The 23,334-nt window shown below is 37.6% G+C and overlaps 1 protein-coding gene and 2 pseudogenes across 1 annotated transcript; all 3 read right to left on the bottom strand.

Moving 5' to 3' along the window:
• Positions 1-10,597: 10,597 nt before the first annotated feature.
• LOC139779754 (craniofacial development protein 2-like) lies at positions 10,598-11,497 on the bottom strand. The gene is made up of 3 exons (XM_071718231.1): positions 11,275-11,497; positions 11,025-11,233; positions 10,598-10,903 (listed from the first exon to the last, which is right to left on the bottom strand). Exons 1-3 carry the CDS (start codon positions 11,495-11,497, stop codon positions 10,598-10,600), a joined length of 738 nt encoding a protein of 245 aa, XP_071574332.1.
• A 620-nt stretch (positions 11,498-12,117) lies between these two features.
• On the bottom strand, positions 12,118-13,509 carry LOC139779753 (uncharacterized; annotated as a pseudogene).
• A 7,441-nt stretch (positions 13,510-20,950) lies between these two features.
• Positions 20,951-22,617, bottom strand: LOC139779752 (uncharacterized; annotated as a pseudogene).
• Between the last annotated feature and the right edge of the window lie 717 nt (positions 22,618-23,334).

Raw genomic sequence — 23,334 nt, 5'->3', positions numbered from 1 at the left:
AAATGTAATTTTTCGACGTTTTAGAACATTCTAAACACATTGGCAAAGAAAACTGAAAAAAAAGTTTTCACGAAAACAAAGCTTCCTCTATGAGGAAGCAATAGGACATATGTTTATATGAACTTTTTTCATTGTTTTTGTGTCTCCTATCCACTGCTGAAGCGGGTCCCACATGTAAGGAAACAATCTGTATATGCTTTATACATAATCTATATGCTTTCTTTTACATATTTTCACATATTAATAAATTAATATATTATCTTATATATTACTTTATAATTTATATATAAAAACTGTAACCTTCTTTTACCACATAGAAAAAACTCTAACACCATAATATTTAAAAATAAAAATATTAACAGAAAAGGAAGTTGTATAAGAATTAATATTTATCTTAATCATTTGTTTTGTTTCCTTTCTTCATCTGACATATTGGAGATATATTCCTAAGAAGGGTATACATTTTAGGCAATTTGGAAACCAAAGATCGTTTACCCTTTTTTTACAGTTCTCACAATCAGTTTTACTTGCTGAATTCGAAAATTATGGTCAAAATATATAGTCTTAATATCAGGGAAAATTTTTGAGATACATTTTAAATAAAGAAAAGCAACGGTTGATTTTATCACTTTATCTCACCTTTCTCTCATTATGTTTTTATTAAAATCATGGCTTTACTTGGACTAAAGAATAAATAAGATTTTTATTGCGTATGGGATAGAGATATAATGATTTGAAAAGGTTCCAGGGATTCACTGAATAACACACTATTACATTGAAAAACTTTATTACTACAAGACCAGAAAAGCGTAATCAACGCAGTCATAAGATAGGAATTGTTATTCTTTTGTTTTTCACGAGGAGTAGAATGTACTCATACTCAACAATTCTTCCCTCTTTTGGAATTGATTGTCATATAAATTCTCGGTAAACGTTACGGTCCCATTCAAAGGTGTATACTATTGTGGCGGAAGACAAGTACGTGTTGATCGATGTACCACTTTCGGGGGTATATCAAACTGCTGAGGAGAGCCTTGCAAATAGCCGTGTCGTCGGTTTTATTCGACTCCCGAGTTGATTTGGAATCAATATTATGTTATTTCCCAGCTGGCTTGGGTCGAAGGTGTCATTATAAACAATATTGAACTGGCTGTTCGAGAGTCCTCATAGAAGCAAATTCTTCCAGGTGGTTAGGTATCTTATTGCTTTGAGTTGATAATTTAATGTTCGTAGACTTCGATACTGTTTCGTCTTCAAAGTATGATCGTATCTAGTCAACGTGTCGCTTAAAACGTTTATCTTGATAATAATCGATCTCATAGTGAAGATCTCCTAATCGAATAACAATTTTTCCTGCCACCTATTTATCCATTCGGAGATTATTCGAAAGAAAGTAGAAATATTTCTGCAATGTTTCTGCAATTTTTTTGTACTGTATGAGAACTAGAAAATTAAAGGATTTCTGGGAATATTGCAAATGTTTCCAAGTTTCACAATCCCCACATTAATTTGCAATTAAGAGGCCCATCTACAGTACCTGCACTGTGATACGTCAAAAATCGCTTAAAATCGAGCTGATTTCGATATTATTTTGAAAATTTCTCGAAATCAAGCCCATTTGAATCTTGAATCGATATTGGATCTCTACCTCTTTTCGATGACCACATTTCGATATTATTTTGACTTTTTATTTCTCACTAGGTTACCGGATATGTTATTGAAAATGTCTTAATTGTAATGAACTATCTGATCAAAATAATTATGCATCGCAACAGAAATAGTGTTGATTTCCGTAAGACGAATGTACTATTTTTTAAAAGAAGTTATGAAATCATAAAATTGTGCCAAATAAAAAGAGGAAATATAAACGTTTAAAAAAATTAAACATTTTTAAGGGGATCCTGGAGTGACGGCCGAACTCCGACGAGAAAGCGTCCTCATCTAAGCGGAATTAAAAATATCGATTATTTTGATCATTCTGTCCTTATTCAACGAGATCCTACGAGATATCTGTCCTTGTCAGATTGCAACGCTGTGTACACTGCGTGTGTATACATGCATAAAATCTGCGATCAATGAAAATCTTTCTTATTAGGCTTTTAAATACCTGTGTGAAGTTAGCACCCCATTTTTGAAATTTTGAAATTCTAAAAGTTGTTCCGGGTTGTTCTAGACTTGTTCTAAATTGTTCCAGAAGATCAAATTTTTAAAATAAAATTGTTCGCGGAAAATTAATAAAAACGATTTTCTGACCTGGCACCCCATTTTTCGAAAATCGAACTTTTCAAGGTTGTTCTAGGTTGTTCTAGTTGTTCTAAACATTGTTCCAAGTATTAGTTTGATTGGTTAAAAACTTTAAGAGATATTGAAAAAAGAAAAATTTTAAAAATAACAGTTTTTGGCCATTTATTCGTAAACAAAATGACTTACAAAACTGTCGATCTAGAACATATTTCTAACCGCGTAGAACAACTCAGGACAAAATTTTTAAGACCAGAACAAGAACCTAAAGGGTACTTTACTCTTCATCGGAAATATTATTTTTCGATTTTCTTGGTTAAAAATCTTGTTCCAGGCTTCCCGTTTTAAAACTATTATATCCTCCACTAGAACAACTCAGAACAAAATTTTTGAGACCAGAACAAGAACCTAAAGGGTACTTTACTCTTTATTGGAAATATTATTTTTTGATTTTCTTGGTTAAAAATTTTGTTCCAGACTTACCGTTTTAAAACTATTATATCCTCCACTAGAACAACTCAGAACAAAATTTTTAAGACCAGAACAAGAACCTAAAGGGTACTTTACTCTTCATCGGAAATATTATTTTTCGATTTTCTCGATTAAAAATCTTGTTCCAGGCTTTTCGCGTTAAAACTATCGTGTTCTCTACTGGAACAACTCAGAACAAAATTTTTAAGACCAGAACAAGAACCTAAAGGATACTTTACTCTTCATCGGAAATATTATTTTTCGATTTTCTTGGTTAAAAATCTTGTTCCAGGCTTCCCGCGTTAAAACTATCGTGTTCTCTACTGGAACAACTCAGAACAAAATTTTCAAGACCAGGACAAGAACCTAAAGGATACTTTACTTTTCATCGGAAATATTATTTTTCGATTTTCTTGGTTAAAAATCTTGTTCCAGAGAACGATAGTTTTAAAGCGGGAAGCCTGGAACAAGATTTTTAACCAAGAAAATCGAAAAATAATATTTCCGATGAAGAGTAAAGTACCCTTTAGGTTCTTGTTCTGGTCTTAAAAATTTTGTTCTGAGTTGTTCTACGCTGTTAGAAATATGTTCTAGATCGACAGTTTTGTAAGTCATTTTGTTTACGAATAAATGGCCAAAAACTGTTATTTGAAAATTTTTTCTTTTTTCAATATCTCTTAAAGTTTTTAACCAATCGAATTAATACTTTGGAACAATGTTTAGAACAACTAGAACAACCTAGAACAACCTTGAAAAGTTCGATTTTTGAAAAATGGGGTGCCAGGTCAGAAAATCGTTTTTATTAATTTTCCGCGAACATTTTTATTTTAAAAATTTGATCTTCTGGAACAATTTAGAACAAATCTAGAACAACCCGGAACAACTTTTAGAATTTCAAAATTTCAAAAATGGGGTGCTAATTTCACACAGGTCTTTTAAATTTAGTTTCAATGATCCAACGTTGTTCTTTGATCTAGTCCGATTAGTGGGGTATTTTCGATTTGTACACGTAAGCTAATAATTCGTATATTAAACGAAAGTTTCCATGAATTAGTGACAGCTCTAGGTACAAAAGGTTAGGCACACCAAGTAGTATCAAATATAATTTTTTCAATTCTTTTAAGTTTTTAGTCTTCAATTTACCACGTCATCCATTATTTCTGTATGTACTTTAAACGTGTTAAAGGGATTTCAAATCTGTAAAGCCAATTCCAAAAAAATCATACACCTATAAATATCGGACATTGCCGTCGTTCTAAGATCCCCTTAAACCCACCAAGATAATAGAAAATATTTTAATGTATATAATATTTAATTAAAATAAAAAAATATTTAATGTAAAAAATTTTGCGCTGCTAGGTAATGAAAATAAATAATGTTTTTAATGTAGACCTGAACATGACACGCACGTATCGTATATGTTTATCATATTTATTTATTTATTTCGACCGTACTTGGTCTAGCAACACTAAGTTTTTTGCATTAAATATTTTTTTAATTTCAATCTAATATGATATAGGTACATTTAAATATTTTATATTACCTTGGTAGGTTTAAAAATGTTTAATTTTCTAACATTTAACATATTTCCTCTTTTTATTTGGCGCAATTTTCTGATTTTAAAACTCTTTTTCAAAAAATATATTACATTTTTCTTACGAAAATCAACACTATTTATATTGCAATGCATAATTATTTTATATTTTTGATTGGATATATTAAAATAATGGTAATTATGCATATTAAGACCCCACCTGCCAATGACCTTGACCTTGACATATGTTGTCAAGGTCACCCTCCTGAGTGACCTTCAGAAGTTTTTAGCCGGCGGTCGTTATTCGTTAAAAAGTTATTAACAAAAAAAGTTTCGAAAATATAGCAGCTATTTTGAGTATTGAGAGGCATAAACGACCAATATCACGTCTTTTTTTTTTTAAGTAGAGAATATCTCGTTTCGCGTGAAAGTTGCTGCTTTACCAAAACACAACATTTAAAGCAGTAAATTGTTGATAAATTGAAGTCTTTTTGTTAAAGCAGAGAATACTTTATTTCGCGAAAAAGTCGCTGCTTTACCAAAACACAACATTTAAAGCAGTAAATTGTTGATAAATTGAAGTCTTTTTGTTAAAGCAGAGAATATTTTATTTCGCGAGAAAGTCGCTGCTTTACCAAAACACAACATTTAAAGCAGTAAATTGTTGATAAATTGAAGTCTTTTTGTTAAAGCAGAGAATACTTTATTTCGCGAGAAAGTCGCTGCTTTACCAAAACACAACATTTAAAACAGTAAATTGTTGATAAATTGAAGTCTTTTTGTTAAAGCAGAGAATACTTTATTTCGCGAAAAAGTCGCTGCTTTACCAAAACACAACATTTAAAGCAGTAAATTGTTGATAAATTGTATATTGAATATATGTGAGTATTGGAAGGCATAAATGACTAATATATATGTCGAAATTGTTCACGCATATACTTTCCACGCGAAACGAGGTGCCACATGGGTTCGTGGCGTGCTTTACAAGCTCGTTTATTGTATATACATAATGAATTAGACAGTGCTCATAATTAATTAGTGTTTATTATGTGTATTAATTTTACAGCGGATACATGCTACGCATAATACGAAAGAAAGCATCAATTCTTTCGTTAAAAGTGTATTTTTTCACTGCATTAACAAAAAGACTTTATCAACAATTTACTGCTTTAAATGTTGTTTTGGTAAAGCAGCGACTTTCTCGCGAAATAAAGTATTCACTGCATTAACAAAAAGACTTTAATTTATCAACAATTTACTGCTTTAAATGTTGTGTTTTGGTAAAGCAGCGACTTTCTCGCGAAATAAAGTATTCTCTGCTTTAAAAAAAAAAAACGTAATATTAGTCGTTTATGCCTTCCAATACTGAAAATAGCTGCTATATTTTCCAAACTTTTTTTGTTAATAACTTTTTAACGAATAACGACCGCCGGCTAAAAACTTCTGAAGGTCACTCAGGAGGGTGACCTTGACAACATATGTCAAGGTCAAGGTCATTGGCAGGTGGGGTCTTAATATGCATAATTACCAAAATAATTTTGTACAATAGTTTTTCATACTGCGTGCACTTGGTGACTTCTTTTGAAAAGGTAATTTTTTAATAATATTTTTTTTTTAATTTGTTAAACATTTATAAGCAATTATATGATTTAAAGACAGCATAATATTTATTCCTATATGTATTTTGCAATGTTTTATTTGTTTTTAGACTATGTTATTATCTCTGAACTCTTCTTTTCTTCTTGCTATTTGGGTTGTATATAACATATCTGGTTTTAAATGAGGTATAAATATCCGATATATATGCAGAATCAGATATCATATCTGACAAGAGGAAGCCGCGTACTTGAGGTCACCGAATTGAAAAACGTTTTTACATAGTATAGTACTCTACCAGAAGAGTACTTGAGCAAAGGGATAGGGCGCAACGCTCAGCCATTTCCAAGAAAAAAAAATGTAACTGCACGATTACTACGTTGTCGACCCGAGTTCAATTCCTGTCCCTCGCACTTTTTTTAATTTTTTTATGCAATAACTGTTTATTCGTGTAAAATAAAGTTATTGTAACCAACAATTTTGTTTTCTCTTTTAAATTCGCATTTTTAAAAAGCAATTTTTTTTAGGCAATGCGTAAGTTAAAAAAAATTGCCTTTCGAAAATGCGAATTTAAAAGAGAAAACAAAATTGTTGGTTACAATAACTTTATTTTACACGAATAAACAGTTATTGCATGAAAAAATTAAAAAAAAGTGCAGGGACAGGAATTAAACTCGGGTCGACAACGTAGTAATCGTGCACTTACATTTTTTTTTCTTGGAAATGGCTGAGCGTTGCGCTCTATCCCTTGCTCAAGTACTCTTCTAGTAAAGTACTATGCTAAGTACATAAAAATGTTTTTCAATTCGGTGACTCCAAGTACGCGGCTTCCCCTTGTGAGATAAAATTATCATGGCTTTTTATAATCTTGGAGATGTCTCTGAAATATTCTCATGATATCTTGCGCAATCAGATATTCCATCATTCAGATATATTCTAGATATCTTGGTGATATATTTTGCTGTGTGGGATACTATATGCGGCTTTCGGAAACGGAACGCTATTTACAACAAAGATATAATACGCGGATAATACTCGGAATACGGTGTGATACGTTATCTATTTACAGGTTTTATAACACGCGAATTTCGGGACAGAACGCTATGAACAAGTGTCGCGGGATACGCGAGCGGTGATTGGCGGGCGCACGGATTCGCGGAATGCGGCGCGGTGATACGTCGACGGTCGGCGCGGGAGCGCGGATTCGTGCGAGGCGGTATCGGGGATACGTGATCCAGGAAGCGGTACCGGGCGGCCAAGACTCTCGGCGAGCGTAGAGAGCAACTCTCTACCCTGCGTCGCGACGATCGGACGGGAAACTGGTCGGGATCGAATCGGCCTTCGAGATACATTACTCGACAGAGCCAGAGAGCGTCTCTCTACCTCAGGGCTTTATTCGGTTCGGAATTCGGGATCCGAGAGCAGCGGATGATCGGTCGATCATCGGCTTGCTGTCTCCCGGCAGAATCTCTCTTTGTCAAAAAGACGCTGGTTTACATACCGCCCAGGTGGCGGCGATCACGAGCGCTAGGATTGTTCGGTACGATGTACGATCGGGTAAAGGTGCGATTTCACGATGACGCTCGACGCTGGATTCGAGCGTCAAACAGCGCCAAAATAAACTGTGTTTAGCTTTGACACTCGACGCTCGAATTCAGCCAATCCAGTGGTTAGGTTATATTTCGCGTCCCTCTGAATCTATCACGTGACCAGATTTGACGCTCGAATCCAACGTCGAGCGTCATCGTGAAATCGCACCTTAAGGGGATCCTAAAGCCGTCTGTAATACCTACACTCGTACTTTAACAATATTTGCTTCGTATAAAAATTCTACAACTTGATGTTACAAAATGAGGGTGCAGGTCTATTCAGTAGACATCAAGGAATATCATACCGTTTGTAGAATTAGGCTGAGACTCCAAACAAAAAAGTTAAACGAAAAGTACGATTACGTGAACGTAAAGGTCTTTCTAAATCGTACTTTTCGTTTAACTTTTTTGTTTGGAGTCTCAGCCTAATTCTACAAACGGTATGATATTCCTTGATGTCTACTGAATGGACCTGCACCCTCATTTTGTAACATCAAGTTGTAGAATTTTTATACGAAGCAAATATTGTTAAAGTACGAGTGTAGGTATTACAGACGGCTTTAGGATCCCCTTAACGGCCCCGACGTCGCGATCGCGTTCGGTGGCGCTCGGCCGGGTTCGGCACCGCTCGGTATTTCCGAGACGGTTACCGCGGTAAGTCCTTTCGGACTTTTCGGGTGCGGAATTTGACGATAGCACTTCGTGCTTTTCTCCGCCCGGTGGGCGGTATCCGGCTGATGTTCGCCGGGAACGATGCGTTTTCGGGGCGCATCGTTACATTTTTAATATATATTTTCCAACCATAATAAACTGCGCGCCGACTAAATTGTCAGACTTGCAACACAGCTGTGGTAGGAGTAGTAAAATCCCTTCCCTCCCCCCTAATTAAATCATTTCGATTTAATTTGATGCTAAGCATCTAATAAATAACTGTAAAGAAATTATTGCGAAAAATATTACCTCAGCCATGGTTCGAACCTGGAACCTCTCTCATTCCGTGAAGGGTGGTGTACTAATTGAGACTAATTTTAACTAATGTCGGTGAAGTTGGCATATCATTTTCAAGCAGATCAAAAATAAAAGAGAGTTCTTGTCGCATGTAGTCGAGTTCTATAGTTCCTGATACTTTTTAGTAATTCTTCTTCTTAGTCGTAGTTCGCTTCCGAACGTCGTAACTCCTCATGCAGTCCTGTACACAATCTCTCTCCACGCCTCACGGTCCTCCGCCACGCGCATCACCTCCCCCAGTGGCATGTTTGTCCAGGTCTTCATCTGGTCAATGTAACGATTCGGGGAGCGTCTCCTTCGCCGCTTTCCATCGACTTTCCCCTGGACAACCAGCTTCTCCATGCCGTCTCGTCTGATAAGATGTCCGAAGAACCTCAGAATCTGCCTCTGAATGTTTGCGAGCAAGCGAGTGTTTGTGTTGATTCCCAGTTCTTTTAGGATGGAGCTGTTCGTTCTTCTTGCCGTTCAAGGGTTCCGCAACATCCTACGGTAGCACGTCATCTCAAAAGCCTTTATTCGTCTGCGGCCTGCTTCGTTTATTGTTCATGATTCCGATCCGTAGCTAGCGATGAGGAAGACCAAGGCCCAGACTAATCTCATTTTCGTTTCCTTGTTCACGCGATGGTCTTTCCATACTCTGGTTAGACTTGAGAGTGCGGTTTTGGCCATGCCAATTCTTCTCTTAATCTCTCCTACACAGTTTCCTTTATTAGAGATTCGAACGCCAAGGTAGGTCAGTTCGTCCTTCCTTTCCAGGTCCTGTATGGTCTGGAACCGATTAGGTAGTACTTTCTGCCTGTCCACCGTCATCAGGCAGCATTTTGACCGGTTCAGTTTTAGTCCGGCCTCTTCACTATATCTCTCGACGCGTTGAAGTAGTTCCGCCATTTCTTCTTCCGTAGTTGCTAGAAGTGTTGTGCCATCAGCGTAGCGGAGATTTGATATTTTCCTGCCACCCACAGATACTCTCCCGTTCCAATCCGTCGTGGCCCTTCTCATGATCCATTCCCCATAGATATTAAATAGGAGTGGTGACAAGACGCATCCCTGTCTAACCCCTTTCCCAACCCGGAATGCCTCGGATACCTCTCCTTCGATTGTAACATAAGCCTTGTTATGTACATAAAGTGATTTTATGAGTTGTATCAAGTAACCAGGTACTGCCATTTCTCCCGGTACTCTCCACAGGTGACTCCAATTAACGTTATCAAAGGCCTTGGAGTAGTCCAAAAAGCAGAAGATGACTGGTATACTCGTAGCATTTCTCTATCGTCTGTTTTACGTTTATTATTTGGTCTCATGTGCCTTTTCCACGTACAAATCCGGCTTGTTCTGGCGATATTTGTGGCAGGAGGTATGGTTTTATTCTCTCCTGTATAATATACAGCATCACCTTGCTGGCATGATGATGATTTATTAATGAGATGGTTCTATAGTTCGAACATTTCTGTTTGGATCCCTTTTTGTGCAGTGGTATGTAGATCGATTCTGTCCACTCTGTTGGCCAATCGCCAGTTGTCCATATCTTGTTACATATGTGATGCAGTATATCCGTTCCGCGTTCACCCGTTGCTCCAATCATCTCCCCCATTACTCCGTCAGACCCTGCAGATTTTCCTTTTGATAGTCTTCGTATCGCCGCTTCTACCTCGCTCCTCATGATTGGTGGTTCCGTCAGGTCCGTGATTGTCTTCAGAGGTTCAATGCTTTCGTTTCCGTTGTCTGCCATGAGGCATTCGCAGTATTGGCACCACTTGTTTAGAATCTCGTTCTTTAAGGTAAGTACTCTTCCCGTATCGTCCTCGATTGGCAACTGTCTTGTACCGAAGTTTCTTGTCAAGAGTCGCATTTTCCGGAACATGTCTCTCGATTCATTTTGATTCCTATGTGCCTCTACCTCCCGACAAATGGTTATAATGTGTTCATTTTTATCTCTAGCCAAGGCCTTGTTAACTTCTTTTGTAATGTGATTGTATCTCTGGTGTGTGTATGTGTTGTTAATTCCGTCTGCTTTGATTTTCTGGCGCTTTTTAATGAGTGTCCATGTATGATGAGATATCCATGACTTCCTCGGGTTATTTTTCTTCGGTTCCAATTTTCCTGCTCCCAGTTCGATCTTACTTTTCATTTTGCACCAGAGTTCGTCCGCGGTCGAGCCCTATATGCACTCTTCCGGGATTTCAGTCACGATTTCCGAGACTCTATCCCTGTATTTCTTATTGGTTCGTAGGTCCCATCTGTTGGTTGCCCGTATCTTTTTGGGTGGTTTTCTCAGTTTGAGACTAAGTTCTGCTACTAGGGCGTTATGATCACTTCCACACTCCAGTCCCGTGTAGGTCTTGACATCCTTTATTGTCGTACCCCATCTTCTTTTAATGAGTAAGTAATTGATCTGGTTCTTTGTGCGCCTGTTCGGTGATCGCCATGTACAGGCGACGAGGGTGATGTTGGAAATATGTGTTAGCTATGAATAAGTTATTCTCTGTACAAAATTACAGGAGCATCTCTCCACGTTCGTTCCTGTTGCCTAGACCGTAGTTGCCCGTTATCCTCTGTGTGTGCCCATCGTTCTCTGTGTCTCCCACCTTCGCGTTAAAGTCGCTAAGCACCACAAGTATTTCCCTGTTCTGGCATTTTTCGATGGTTTCAGCCAGTTTTCTGTAGAAGTTTTCACTCTCCTCTTGCGTGGATGTTGATGTTGGAGCGTATACTTGTATGATGTTTAAATTAACTTGTTGGGCACATATTTTAACAGTGACTATTCTGTCGCTTACTATTTCGTAGCCTAGGACCGCTTCTTTTAATAGCTTTATTAATTATTATCGCTACGCCTACTAGAGCATATAATTAGGTTGTTATTGTTGGAGATGAAATGTCCGCTGGTTTTCCAGTGGGTCTCTGATATGCCCATGATTGCGATTCTCTTCAGCTCCTCTTCCAGAACATGGAGTTTTCCCGGTTTGTTTAGTCCTTGAACATTCCAGGTTCCTATTCCGAGTTTGTTGGATCTAGATTTGGTACCAGTCGCATATTTTCTGTAGACAACCTGGTCCTCCATTGGTCCACAGCTAGTAGCCTACTTCACACCCGCAGACTTGGAACTGGGGCGCCGGTTGCCAACCGGATCGCCAGACGCTAGCTCTTGTGTCGCACTGCATGATAAGTCTTCTTGGGACAATACTTCCACGGTAGGGTCCCGCTTCTTTCCGTGGCGCAGTACCATCGTCGGTCTTCCGACTATGGCCCTCTGATCCGGTCTTTAGAGAATTTATTATTGCAATAGCCTGGCGTCAGTTATGACACAGCTGCTGCCCTGTGTCATTTCTCACCACATCTGGCTACCCCCACTCAGTTCAGCCTGCAGGTCAATGCAGTCGCCCGGGGTGTGGCGCTAGGAGCCATGAGTGGGAGCTGGGGATCCTGTGAGGACCAGGCATTGGAGTCCACCGTTTAGTAATAGTTCTGGTAAAACTCCACAATTAGGGCCTATACGAGAAATCAATTAGGAGGGGGTAAATTTAATGTATTTTTGCCCCCTAAATCCGAAACTGTTAATAAAATTTGGGGGGCTTGTATTTTCCTAATTTTCCAAGATATCGTCATGAAAATGACAAAAAAACGCTAAACTTGTTTGGTTTTTTAATCGTGTTAATTTTATTTATCAAACGTAAGTGCGGATTAATCATGAGTTCTATTCCCTTCTGGTGGAAACAATTTTCCAATAGCCTCGAAGAAAGCGACTATTCGTTCGTCAAACTTGTATTGCCGTTTAAAAAAAAGATTCTGCCATATATCCGATGAGATGTTTCTCTCGCGTACCATATCGTGGAATATTGGCTCGAACTTCTCGCCATGTTCGTTCGGGGTATGAGCTCCTATGGCAATATTACATTTATGCCCTTGTTGCGTATCATTGTAAATGTAAAATATATATAATTTATATAATTTAATAATATATATGATTTAATGATAAAACAGTATTACAAATTTCATTACCAGTTTCCGGATTTACAAAATTTATCGAGTGGTTTACAGTTAAGTGAGTGAAGTTCTCGTTGTTTAAGTAATCGTATACCCGTCACATATCCGATATTTTTGTTGTTTTTGGCAAAATTCACTTTTTTATTACATTCAACAATGTTTCTCGGGTGCGATTTTCAACCGGCACAATGAAAGCTTTGCCTATACCACGCTCAAAACCACCGAAAATCCATTTGCCTGTAATTAGACATCCACGATTATATTTTCGCTTGCCAATTTTGGCTTCATCTATCTCGATGACAATTCCCTCTCCTCCAATTGGGTTTTGTTGATCTTCAAGCCAAAAAACGCACACCTGAAATAAGATGCAGTTCAAAATTGTTAAAGCAAAGAATAGTTGATATATTGAAAAGTAGGGTAAAGTGCATATTTCGGATCAGATCCTAATTCGAATCAGCAAAGAAGTGCCTCTCTAGCCGACTGTATTTATCATATATGGATTTTTTTTCGCTATCGTATATAGCTATCCCTTATAGCTATAGACAAATAGTAAAAAAAATCCACATATGATAGGTACAGTCGGCTAGGAGAGGCATTTCAAATTTGCTAATCCGAATTAGGATCTGATCTGAAATATGTACTTTACCCTATATATACAATTTTAGAAAATATAAATATAATGTATTGTCTGCTTTTTTCACTTACCTCATGGCAAAAACTTGACCAATCAACAATAGTACTATTGCTCAGTTCTAATTCTTGTTTATAGAATGCGTAACGTGGAGGACGTATCATGAGAAAATACCCAATAAAACGGAAAATTGTCGTAATATTGAGATTAGAATTGGCTAGCCACGTATTACTTATAACACTTTGTTTAAATTCACACTGTAAAGTTTTTTTTTTCTTATGACCGTATTTGATAATAACCGTTTTTCGACATCAAAACAATAACGTTGACATATTCAAAGCAAGTTTATTGTTACATCATAGACATATCATTTCCGTATTGATTACGCCACATTTTCGCAAAAACTCTATTAATTTATTTCGGTGCTCACACATCGATAGAAATTCAAATAATTTCATTTTTCCGTAGATTGTTATCGCAGGACCACTAACAGACTGAAGTGTTCAATCGTCGATCGAACAATGTGACCTATGATGTTATGATCAAGAGACATGGTAGTGTCTCGTGCCAAGTACACACGAAGCGAGACCGCATTTTCGTATCATAACACGAGAATTGTGTTTACTTGATTTTTCGTATAGGCCCTAAAATATACATCTTATCTTAGAAAATACAAGCGACCTCCAAATTTTATCAACAGTTCCGGATTCAGGGGGCAAAAATACATTAAATTTACCCCTTCCCAATTCATTTCTCGTATAGGCCCTAATTGTGGAGTTTTACTATAGTTCTGGTGATTTTACCCCAAAAACAGTCGATCGAAAAAATGATCTGCTAACTTCCCGTAGCAGACCATTTTCTAGCAGATCAAAAATAAAAGGGAGTTCTCCTCGCATACAGTCGAGTTCTATAGTTCCTGATATTTTTTAGTGATAGTTCTGGTAATTTTGCCATAAAAAGTCCATCAAAAAATTATCTGCTAGTTTTTCGTAACATAGAGTGAGATGTCGACAAAATCTCGGAGTTTTGGTTTATATAAAACATTTTTCGAATAGTTCTGAACATACTGAAGCATTTTCTAAAAAGTTCCCGACACTACCAATATTGTATGATATTTTAATAAATTTACATCGCCCGAACGCCGAGTAGGTACTTATTGTTAGAGAGAATGGAGTGATATGCTGCACGAAATGTCGGAGTTCCGGTTTATGTAAAATATTTTTCGAATAGTTCTGAGCATACTGAAGCATCACTGAGATATCACAATTATATGGGTGAGATGTTAATAAAAATAACAATTTTTCGAAAATTGCTAGAAGCTTTACTCTTCTGAAATACATAGAAAAGCACTAGAATATAACATAGGCCTCGAAAAGAGTCCAGAACTCGTGCGACGCACCAGCATATCACATCGTATCGGTAATAAACGTTTGCTACGGAAAACCAGCAGATCAGTTTCAGTATGCTCAGAACTATTCGAGAAATATTTTAAATAAACCAGAACTCCGACATTTCGTACAGCATATTACTCCATTCTCAAGTACGCGACGCTCGAACGATATAAATTTATTAAAAAATTATACAACATTGCTAGTGTCGGGAACTTTCTAGAAAATGCTTCAGTATGTTTAGAACTATTCGAAAAATATTTTAGATAAACCAGAACTCCGACATTTCGTACAGCTTTTCACTCTATTCTCTCTAAGCACGCGGCGCTTGGGCGATATTAATTTATTAAGAAATCATACAACATTGCTAGTGTCGGGAATTCTTTAGAAAATGCTTCAGTATGCTCAGAACTATTCGAAAAATATTTTACATAAACTGGAACTCTGAGATTTCGCACAGCATATCACTCTATCCTCTCTAAGTACTCGGCGTTCGGGCGGTATTAATTTATTTAAAAATTATACAAAGATTCTAACGCTCGGAACTCCTTAGAAAATGCTTTAATATGCTCAGAACTATTCGAAAAATATTTTACATAAACTGGAACACCGAGATTTCGTACGGCCTCTCACTTTATGATACGGAAAAATAACAGATAATTTTTTTAATGGACTTTTTTTGGCAAAATCACCAGAACTATCACTAAAAAGTATCAGAAACTATAGAACTCGACCGCATGCGACAAGAACTCCCTTTTATTTTTGATCTGCTAGAAAATGATATGCCAACTTCACAGACACTTTTAACTGAATGTAGCTCTCGATCTACTGCAGTCTCGTTTTTACAGTGTTACCAGTTGTTGAGAAAAAAATTCAGTCTCATTACTTTTTAAACAGACTACGTGTGTGTGTATATATATATATATATATATATATATATATATATATATATATATATTGATGGAATATGGGGATTGGGAACGAAACAGACTGAACAGACTCTGTTATGCGTGGCTAATATACTTTACTTTAAAAACGTGGTCTCAACGGTCTCTTTACAGCGCGAGAGCTTGCGAGGAAGAAGGCGGAAGCGAACAACGAAAAAAAAAACAATCGCAAAAGGCGATCAAGGCGCCTTTACATTAATTTACGGAAGCATGAACCATAGAATACATAGATAACATAAATATCTTATTTGCTATTAGAACACATTTCTCAACAAATGTATAATAAGGCTCTGAACAAAAAACAAATTAAGTAAATAATGGGCTATGAGAGCCGACGCAAGATCTAATATGCGGAAAAATTATATTTAACAATTTTTAGTCAATACATTAAAAATATCAAACGTTTCACATTCGTAGTTTAGACACCAACGAATAGGTACGTATCGCTCTCTCCAAATGGGGAATGGCTATGGACGCCATCAGAGACGTTTGACCGCGGTTCGCGTAGCACGCATTCTGTCGGGCCACAGTTTGCTGCCTTTCGTCTTCTTCTACAATAGAAGACAACATTGATTCTCGCTGTCGATTGCTGCGCGGATGCGTGTCGGACATACGCGCTGTAACATTGTCATACTTCTAGAGAGATTCGGAACGCGCACCTGACGCTCTTAAAATGCAAACCCTTCCAAGATCTGTGCTTGCGTTTCGCGTTAGCCCTTTGCGATACCACTGTATGCGTACACAATAATTTTTGTACATCATATATATGCGTTTTCGACTTACTATCACTGAAGAGGGCTCGATTTAGGGCTGAAACGTTTGATATTTTTAATGTATTGACTAAGAATTGTTAATACAATTTTTCCGCATATTAGATCTTGCGTCGGCTCTCATAGCCCATTATTTACTTAATTTGACATTTCTCAACACTCCTCCTCAAATTAATATTTAATGTTCAAACTCAAACTTTACTGTTACGGATAATACATCGTAAATCTAACACAAATTCAAAGATCTACGCAACTTTAAATATTGCTCATTTCCCAACGGTTTGGTTAATACGTCCGCCACTTGTTCGTCAGTACTCACGTACTCTACTGTTATCAGTCTTTTCGCATATAATAGTCTCGTACAAAATTGTACTTTACATCTACGTGCTTAAGGGGATGCTGGAGCCGCAGGCGAACTCGATCAGCGTCGATAAAGAAGTGCTCACCGACTATATCTGTCCTTGTATAGACAAGGATATAGACAAGGATAGCACCTAACCTTGCATCTTCCACTGGTCTAAGTAATATCTTTTTTTTAGGCTTCAAATCTTACTTCTAATTGCACGATATTATTCCTGACAGTTTTTTGTAGAGAGCTGCATCACTATTTTCTATAGAAAAACTGCAGAATTTTTGTATAAAGCAAATATTGTCGTCAGGTGAAGACAATATTTATAAAAATAAATTTTTTTTTTAGTTTATCAGAAAAAATCATGTACAGCCCTCTACATTTTTGTGCGTACTTTAATCGTGTAAAAGGATTTTCCATTCTGTTCAGCCAATTCAAAGATATTGCTTAGACCGATTATGCCTTGTCGCTGTCACTCCAGGATCCCCTTAAGCCCAGCGAGAAATGACCCATCGAATCGACGTCTAATTGACGTCGAAATTATCGATATTACATTATATCGAAATAATGCTCGAAATTTGAAGCTTATTTCGATGTTTGTGCTATATGACATTTTTTAAAAGAAGAGATTATTTGTGACATACATTCATCGCGCCAGACTGTAAACAGGCAAATTATGTATTTTCTGTTAAGACATCGATATTTCATCATTTCGATATCGATTCGAAGCTATTTTGATTTGCCTGTCAAATATATAATAACATTGCCATTATATAGAATGCAATATGAATAAAAAATTATATTGTATTGGCAGACATGGATAATGTAAATATTTTATGATTTGAGCATTATAATAATTGCGTTACAATATTAATTTTTTAAGGCTTCCATTTCCATTAAATAGTTACTTTATAACTGTAAAAGTCACAACAAAATTCCTGTTTGTAATTTGACAATTTTGAAAATTAAAATATTATATAATAGGTACATTTTCAGTACTACATCCGCTCATTTATTAAACAAGAAGTTAAATTAAGCAACTAATTAAATTATTAATATTAAATATTAATACAATAAGATATTTGTATTTTACATTTATCAAAATAAAAAATAAGTTCAATTATAAAAATAAATATTAATAATTGGACTTATTAAAAATTAAATAATTTGTTCAGATATTGCGCTCGAATTCTTTTCGCGTTTTACAACGCCCGATCGTTTCACATTAGATGGCGCGACGCGCGAGTCGCCACTCTCAAAGAGCCCCCGCCTCCTTCCTCACTCGTTAGGTGTCATGGCCGCACTTGCTTGCGTTTCTTCGAACGTGTCGAGTCCGTTACCTCTTTCTTGACGGATTAATCGTTGCGGCGCGTGTTCTGGAGACCAACCGAGCGAGAGTCGGATCACCAGGGAGAGCTCACCGCCAGAAAAGGGAGAGCTACGGCAGCTAGCGTCCGAGAGGGAGGATCGAGGCGAGGAGTCCGGTCCAGCGAGCAGGGCCCTTAAGAGATTCTCATTGGAACGCCATATTTGAAAACAGACATTAGTCAAAAAAGTACAAGGGCCTCTGCTAGAGTTTATATTCGTCTTGAGATCTGAGAATTACATTGATAGAAAAGTTATACTAATGGTAACAAAAAAATATAGTTGTTCACAGATAATAAATAATTTTGTTACGATAGCAAAATGTAATAATTTTTTGGTTGACCAAGCAAAATTGGGTAAATTTTTTGAGTTAACTAAACAATATTATTTGGTTACTCATTTGGTTGTAGTAATTATAAAGTTTGATTGTAGTTACAAAGCAATACGGAACGGTATGATACCTGCAGTTAACCTAACAATTTCTTAGCTCGCCGTTTGACAGTCACCATCGTTCGAGCCAAAACAACATCTGCTCGTAAAATTTGCAAGCCCGCCAGGAAATATTAAATAAACGATGTTTATCAAAATGACTATAAAAAATCTTTATCTACAATGTTAACACACAGATGTTTTATGAATTTTTTAAGATTTTTTAAAATACTTTAAGGTTATGAGGAAATAACGTCAAAGGCGACAGATCCACGTTATCAATCGAAAGATTCCAAATAACGTTGTCAGACGAAAGGTTAATATATATATATATACATATATACATATATATATAATATGAATGCATTACCACTCAAAGTCAGCTACACAAACAGTGGTCAAATCTGGCCGTATTGTCCTCTGAAAAGAAGCAGGAGCCAATATAAATAGAAGAAGAAGAAGAAGCAGTCACATGCATGTGATGCATGCATGCGTCAAACCATCAGAGCTGTAATTTGTACGAAATATTTAGTAACATATGTATAGTATATAATACTAACCAACTTATATATATATATATGGCTGCGTTCGGAAACGTCACCCGGGTACACACGGGTATACTCCCTTCTCCTTCTAACTCGCTGAGATAGAAAGAGAAGGGAGTATACTCGTGTGCACTCGGGTGACGTTTTCGAACGCAGCCTATATATATATATTAGGGTGGAGCGAAAAAAAATTTTTTTGAATTTTATAACGCTACTAGGCGGAAAAGATGCGAATATGTCTAAAACTAATATCTGTAAAATTTCAACTTGATCGGAGCTCATCTTCTGCCTCCAACTTTTTTTTGAAAATTTTACTAACTGTAGGGTAAAGCGAAAAAAAAATTTTTTGAATTTTATAACGCCACTAGGCGGAAAAGATGCGAATATGTCTAAAACTAATATCTGTAAAATTTCAACTTGATCGGAGCTTATCTTCTGCCTCCAACTTTTTTTTGAAAATTTTACTAAGAGCAAAATTTTGAAAATTAAATAAAGACGCAGCTAAAAATTTTTTGGAAGTTTTGACTCTATTTTCATCAACAGTCCACAAATCTTGATTATTACAATACTTCAGCATACTAAATTACTAAACCAATTAAAATATATCAGAGCAGGCCATTTTTTACATGTAAGAACGCAGAATTTGTGTGTATGTGTGTTCGTGTATGTGTGTTCGTGTATGTGTGTTCGTGTGTACCACAGTGCTTCGACATCGGCGGCGAGGCGAGACCGCATCAAATAGGTGACATCGATCTGCGATTGTCTTTTAGTTATATCCGTTTGTTTTCTGGTTACCGGGTCACGATTCCACGAATGCGCCCGGAAACGAGTCACAGTCGGTCGACGACTGCGAATCTGAGTATACGTTTTATCCTATCTATATCCCACATACAAAGCAACAGAAGGGAGGCATTATTTTTATGACTTTAGGGGTGTCAATAAGGCCGTTTTTTGGCCCAAGTCAGAATCGCTCCAAACTGTGGTATTTTCTTCCTACCGATGTAGCTCACAACCTCCTAGAACCGTTTGCTGTCCGAGCAATTAGAGGCTGAGAACGGGCAATTTGAAATCTCAAAAATCAATGGAGTTTTTCACAATGGTGGTAGTGCCGGTCTCATTTCAGCATGTCATTGTTGGGGAGGGTGGAGGGAAGGATGAGGGAGGAAGGGATGGTGACGTATCGGGGGAGGAGGGAGGGAGGTGGAGAGAGAGGGGGAGGGAATGAGGAAGGGAGGAGGGAGGTAGAGGGAGAGAGGGGAGGAGAGAGAGAGGGAGAGAGAGAGAGAGAGGAGAGAGAGAGAGAGAGAGAGAGAGAGAGGAGAAGAGAGAGAGAGAGAGAGGAGAGAGAGAGAGAGAGAGAGAGAGAGAGAGAGAGAGAGAGGAGAGAGAGAGAGAGAGAGAGAGAGAGAGAGAGAGAGAGAGAGAGAGGAAGGGAGGGAGTGAGAAGGAGAGGGAGAGGGAGATAGGGAAAGGAGGAAAGGGAGAAAGAGGGAGAGGGAGGCAGAGGGAGAGAGAGGGAGGCAGACCTGGTCCCTCCCGTGTGGTTCCCGTCATTCTCTCTCTCGCTCTTCCTCTCCCCCTTCTCTCTCCCTCCCCCTCTACCTCCGTCCCTCCCTCCCCCCGCTACCTCCCACCCTCCATCCCTCCCTCCCTCCCTCCCTCCCTCCCAACAATGACATGCTAAAATGAGACCGGCACTACCACCATGTGAAAAACTCCATTAATTTTTGAGATTTCAAATTGCCTGTTCTCAGCCTCTAATTGCTCGGACAGCAAACGGTTCTAGGAGGTTGTGAGCTACATCGGTAGGAAGAAAATACCACAGTTTGGAGCGATTCTGACGTGGGCCAAAAAACGGCCTTATTGACACCCCTAAAAAATCATAAAAATAATGCCTCCCTTCTGTTGCTTTGCATGTGGGATATAGATAGGATAAAACGTATACTCAGATTCGCTGTCGTCGACCGACTGTAACTCGTTTCCGGGCGCAATCGTGGAATCGTGGTCCGGTAACCAGAAAACAAACGGATATAACTAAAAGACAATCGCAGATCGATGTCACCTATTTGATGCGGTCTCGCCTCGCCGCCGATGTCGAAGCACTGTGGTACACACGAACACACATACACACAAATTCTGCGTTCTTACATGTAAAAAATGGCCTGCTCTGATATATTTTAATTGGTTTAGTATGCTGAAGTATTGTAATAATCAAGATTTGTGGACTGTTGATAAAAATAGAGTTAAAACTTCCAAAAAATTTTCAGCTGCGTCTTTTTTTTAATTTTCAAAATTTTGCTCTTAGTAAAATTTTCAAAAAAAAGTTGGAGGCAGAAGATGAGCTCCGATCAAGTTAAAATTTTACAGATATTAGTTTTAAACATATTCGCATCTTTTCCGCCTAGTGGCGTTATAAAATTCAAAAAAAAATTTTTTTCGCTTTACCCTACAGTTAGTAAAATTTTCAAAAAAAAGTTGGAGGCAGAAGATGAGCTCCGATCAAGTTGAAATTTTACAGATATTAGTTTTAGACATATTCGCATCTTTTCCGCCTAGTAGCGTTATATAATTCAAAAATTTTGTTTTTTATATGCAAGTTCGCTCCACCCTAATGCACAAGCTTATAATCACTTACTTTTAGTCACGATTATACTGCCAGGGAACAGCTCCTTCCCCAATGAAAAAATCACAAAATTTTTCTCTAATGGCTGCGGCATATCGACTACTGTTATTATTACCACGTACACTAATATTTTGTAATGCCGAATTCTCCATTTCTTGTCTCCAAAGTCCGGAAATTAAACCATTAAGACCATATTGGTCGACCATGTTTGGTGGCATGTATTCGTTTCGATTATCACGTTTTCGAAGCCAATTATGGAGACATATGATAGCGTGGACCATGTTTATTGTGTTATCTACAGTAGTTTCGATAGGTTTTTTTTTATTCTCCACTGACAAACTAATATTCCGAAAGAATTTTCTATTGTTCTTCGAGCACGGCTGATACGGTAGTTAAAAATGTTTCGATCTGGGTTAAGACCTCCTTTACCAGGATACGGCCGAAGTAAATAATCAGTCGATTGGAATGCTTCGTCGCCTACGAGAACATATGGCAAAGGTATTCCATCAACAGTCAGTGGTTTGGGTTTCGGTAAGTTCATTTTTTTCACGTTAAACTTCTGGCCCATTAGTGAATCTTTAAAAATTCCACCATCGCTACGTCGACCATAGGCACCAATGTCAACGAATGTGAACAAGTAATTGGCGTCACAGATTCCCAGCAATACGATGCTGTGACTATTTTTATAATTGAAGTTGCAGAACCAGCATTATTAGGACACTGCAATAAATATCATTATTTAACGATGCAATTCAATACTCATTTCGACCTATAATATTTGTACATACTTGGATTACGACATGTTTTCCATCAATAGCACCTATGCAATGGTTGAAATGCCATTGGTTTTCAAACTCTTGAGCAATATTTAACCAATCTATCGTTTTTAATGAATACGGCAATACTTCCTTGCTGAGACAAGTCCAAAGTGCTTTGCAGGTTTCTTGAATGATGTTACTCACTGTAGTGACGCCAACGAGATATTGATAAGAAGTGGAAGTTGTGAAGAAAGGCAATGAATTATCGGTGCAAGAGTGCAGTTGATTTAGTAAGTTTAGTTACACCGTTAGAGCAGTTGGCAGTATTGTTGCCGATCTTTTTTATGTTTGTAATCGATGGTTTCGGAACGCTAACCGACTGCGAGAGCCATGCTTGCTAATGGTGGAATGTATAATGTGTTTCTTTTATCCTCTGTGTTTAATAAAGAATAATACAATTAAACCACTGCGTGCTGGTTTATTTCGGTTAAACCTAACAGGTTATGGGCCCAGCTACATGCTCATAACTGTGATTGTGAGTGAGGTAGAGGTAAAAATCTATAAGAAAGCTGAAAAAGGCAGTGCGGTACTCGTGTAACGGAACGACCGTGGCGGACATCTTGTCGTTGGCGTGTCGGTTAAAAACGAAACGAGCTGCTAACTAAATATTGGCGATCCGGGAAACAATGGATCAGTTAACATCTGCAACCACAGTGAGCGTCGTGAAGCTGGAAGGTGCCAAAAACTGGAATGTGTGGAAATTCCAGGTGGGCGTATTGCTGCGAGGTCTCGGGGTTTTCGAGATCGCAGAAGGTACGAGGATAAAACCAGAGGCAGAACCAGAGCGGACAGCATGGCTGAAAGAAGATTCCAAAGCTCAAAGCCTAATCGTCACAAGGCTGTCAGAATCTGTAATGTTGCATGTCCTGACATGCACAAGTGCGGGGAAAATGTGGAGAAAACTGCATAGTGTGTACGAGCAGAGGAGTGACACCAGCATTCACATGGTGCAACAGCAGTTTTTTCAACTGAAGTATACTCAAGGTATGGACATGTCGCTATTTATATCAAAAGTACAGGAGTTTCAGAGTAAACTGAAACAGCTGGGT

This window comes from Temnothorax nylanderi, unplaced genomic scaffold (assembly GCF_030848795.1).
Source record: "Temnothorax nylanderi isolate EJ_2023f unplaced genomic scaffold, tnyl_v1.0 TNYL_tig0240_pilon, whole genome shotgun sequence".
Taxonomy (NCBI): Eukaryota; Metazoa; Arthropoda; class Insecta; order Hymenoptera; family Formicidae; genus Temnothorax; species Temnothorax nylanderi.
The sequence above is the reverse complement of the archived record's forward strand: the minus strand, read 5'-3'. Positions and strand labels throughout refer to the sequence as shown.

What these genes read in the sequence shown, in the direction of transcription:
- LOC139779754 (XM_071718231.1), bottom strand. Translation starts at nt 11,497, where the DNA reads ATGGAGGACCAGGTTGTCTACAGAAAATATGCGACTGGTACCAAATCT. An exon ending in CAACCTAATTATATGCTCTA is followed by an intron (nt 11,234 to 11,274) that starts GTAGGCGTAGCG and finishes TATTAAAAGAAG; the next exon opens with CGGTCCTAGGCTACGAAATA. An exon ending in TTAGCGACTTTAACGCGAAG is followed by an intron (nt 10,904 to 11,024) that starts GTGGGAGACACA and finishes ACTTATTCATAG; the next exon opens with CTAACACATATTTCCAACAT.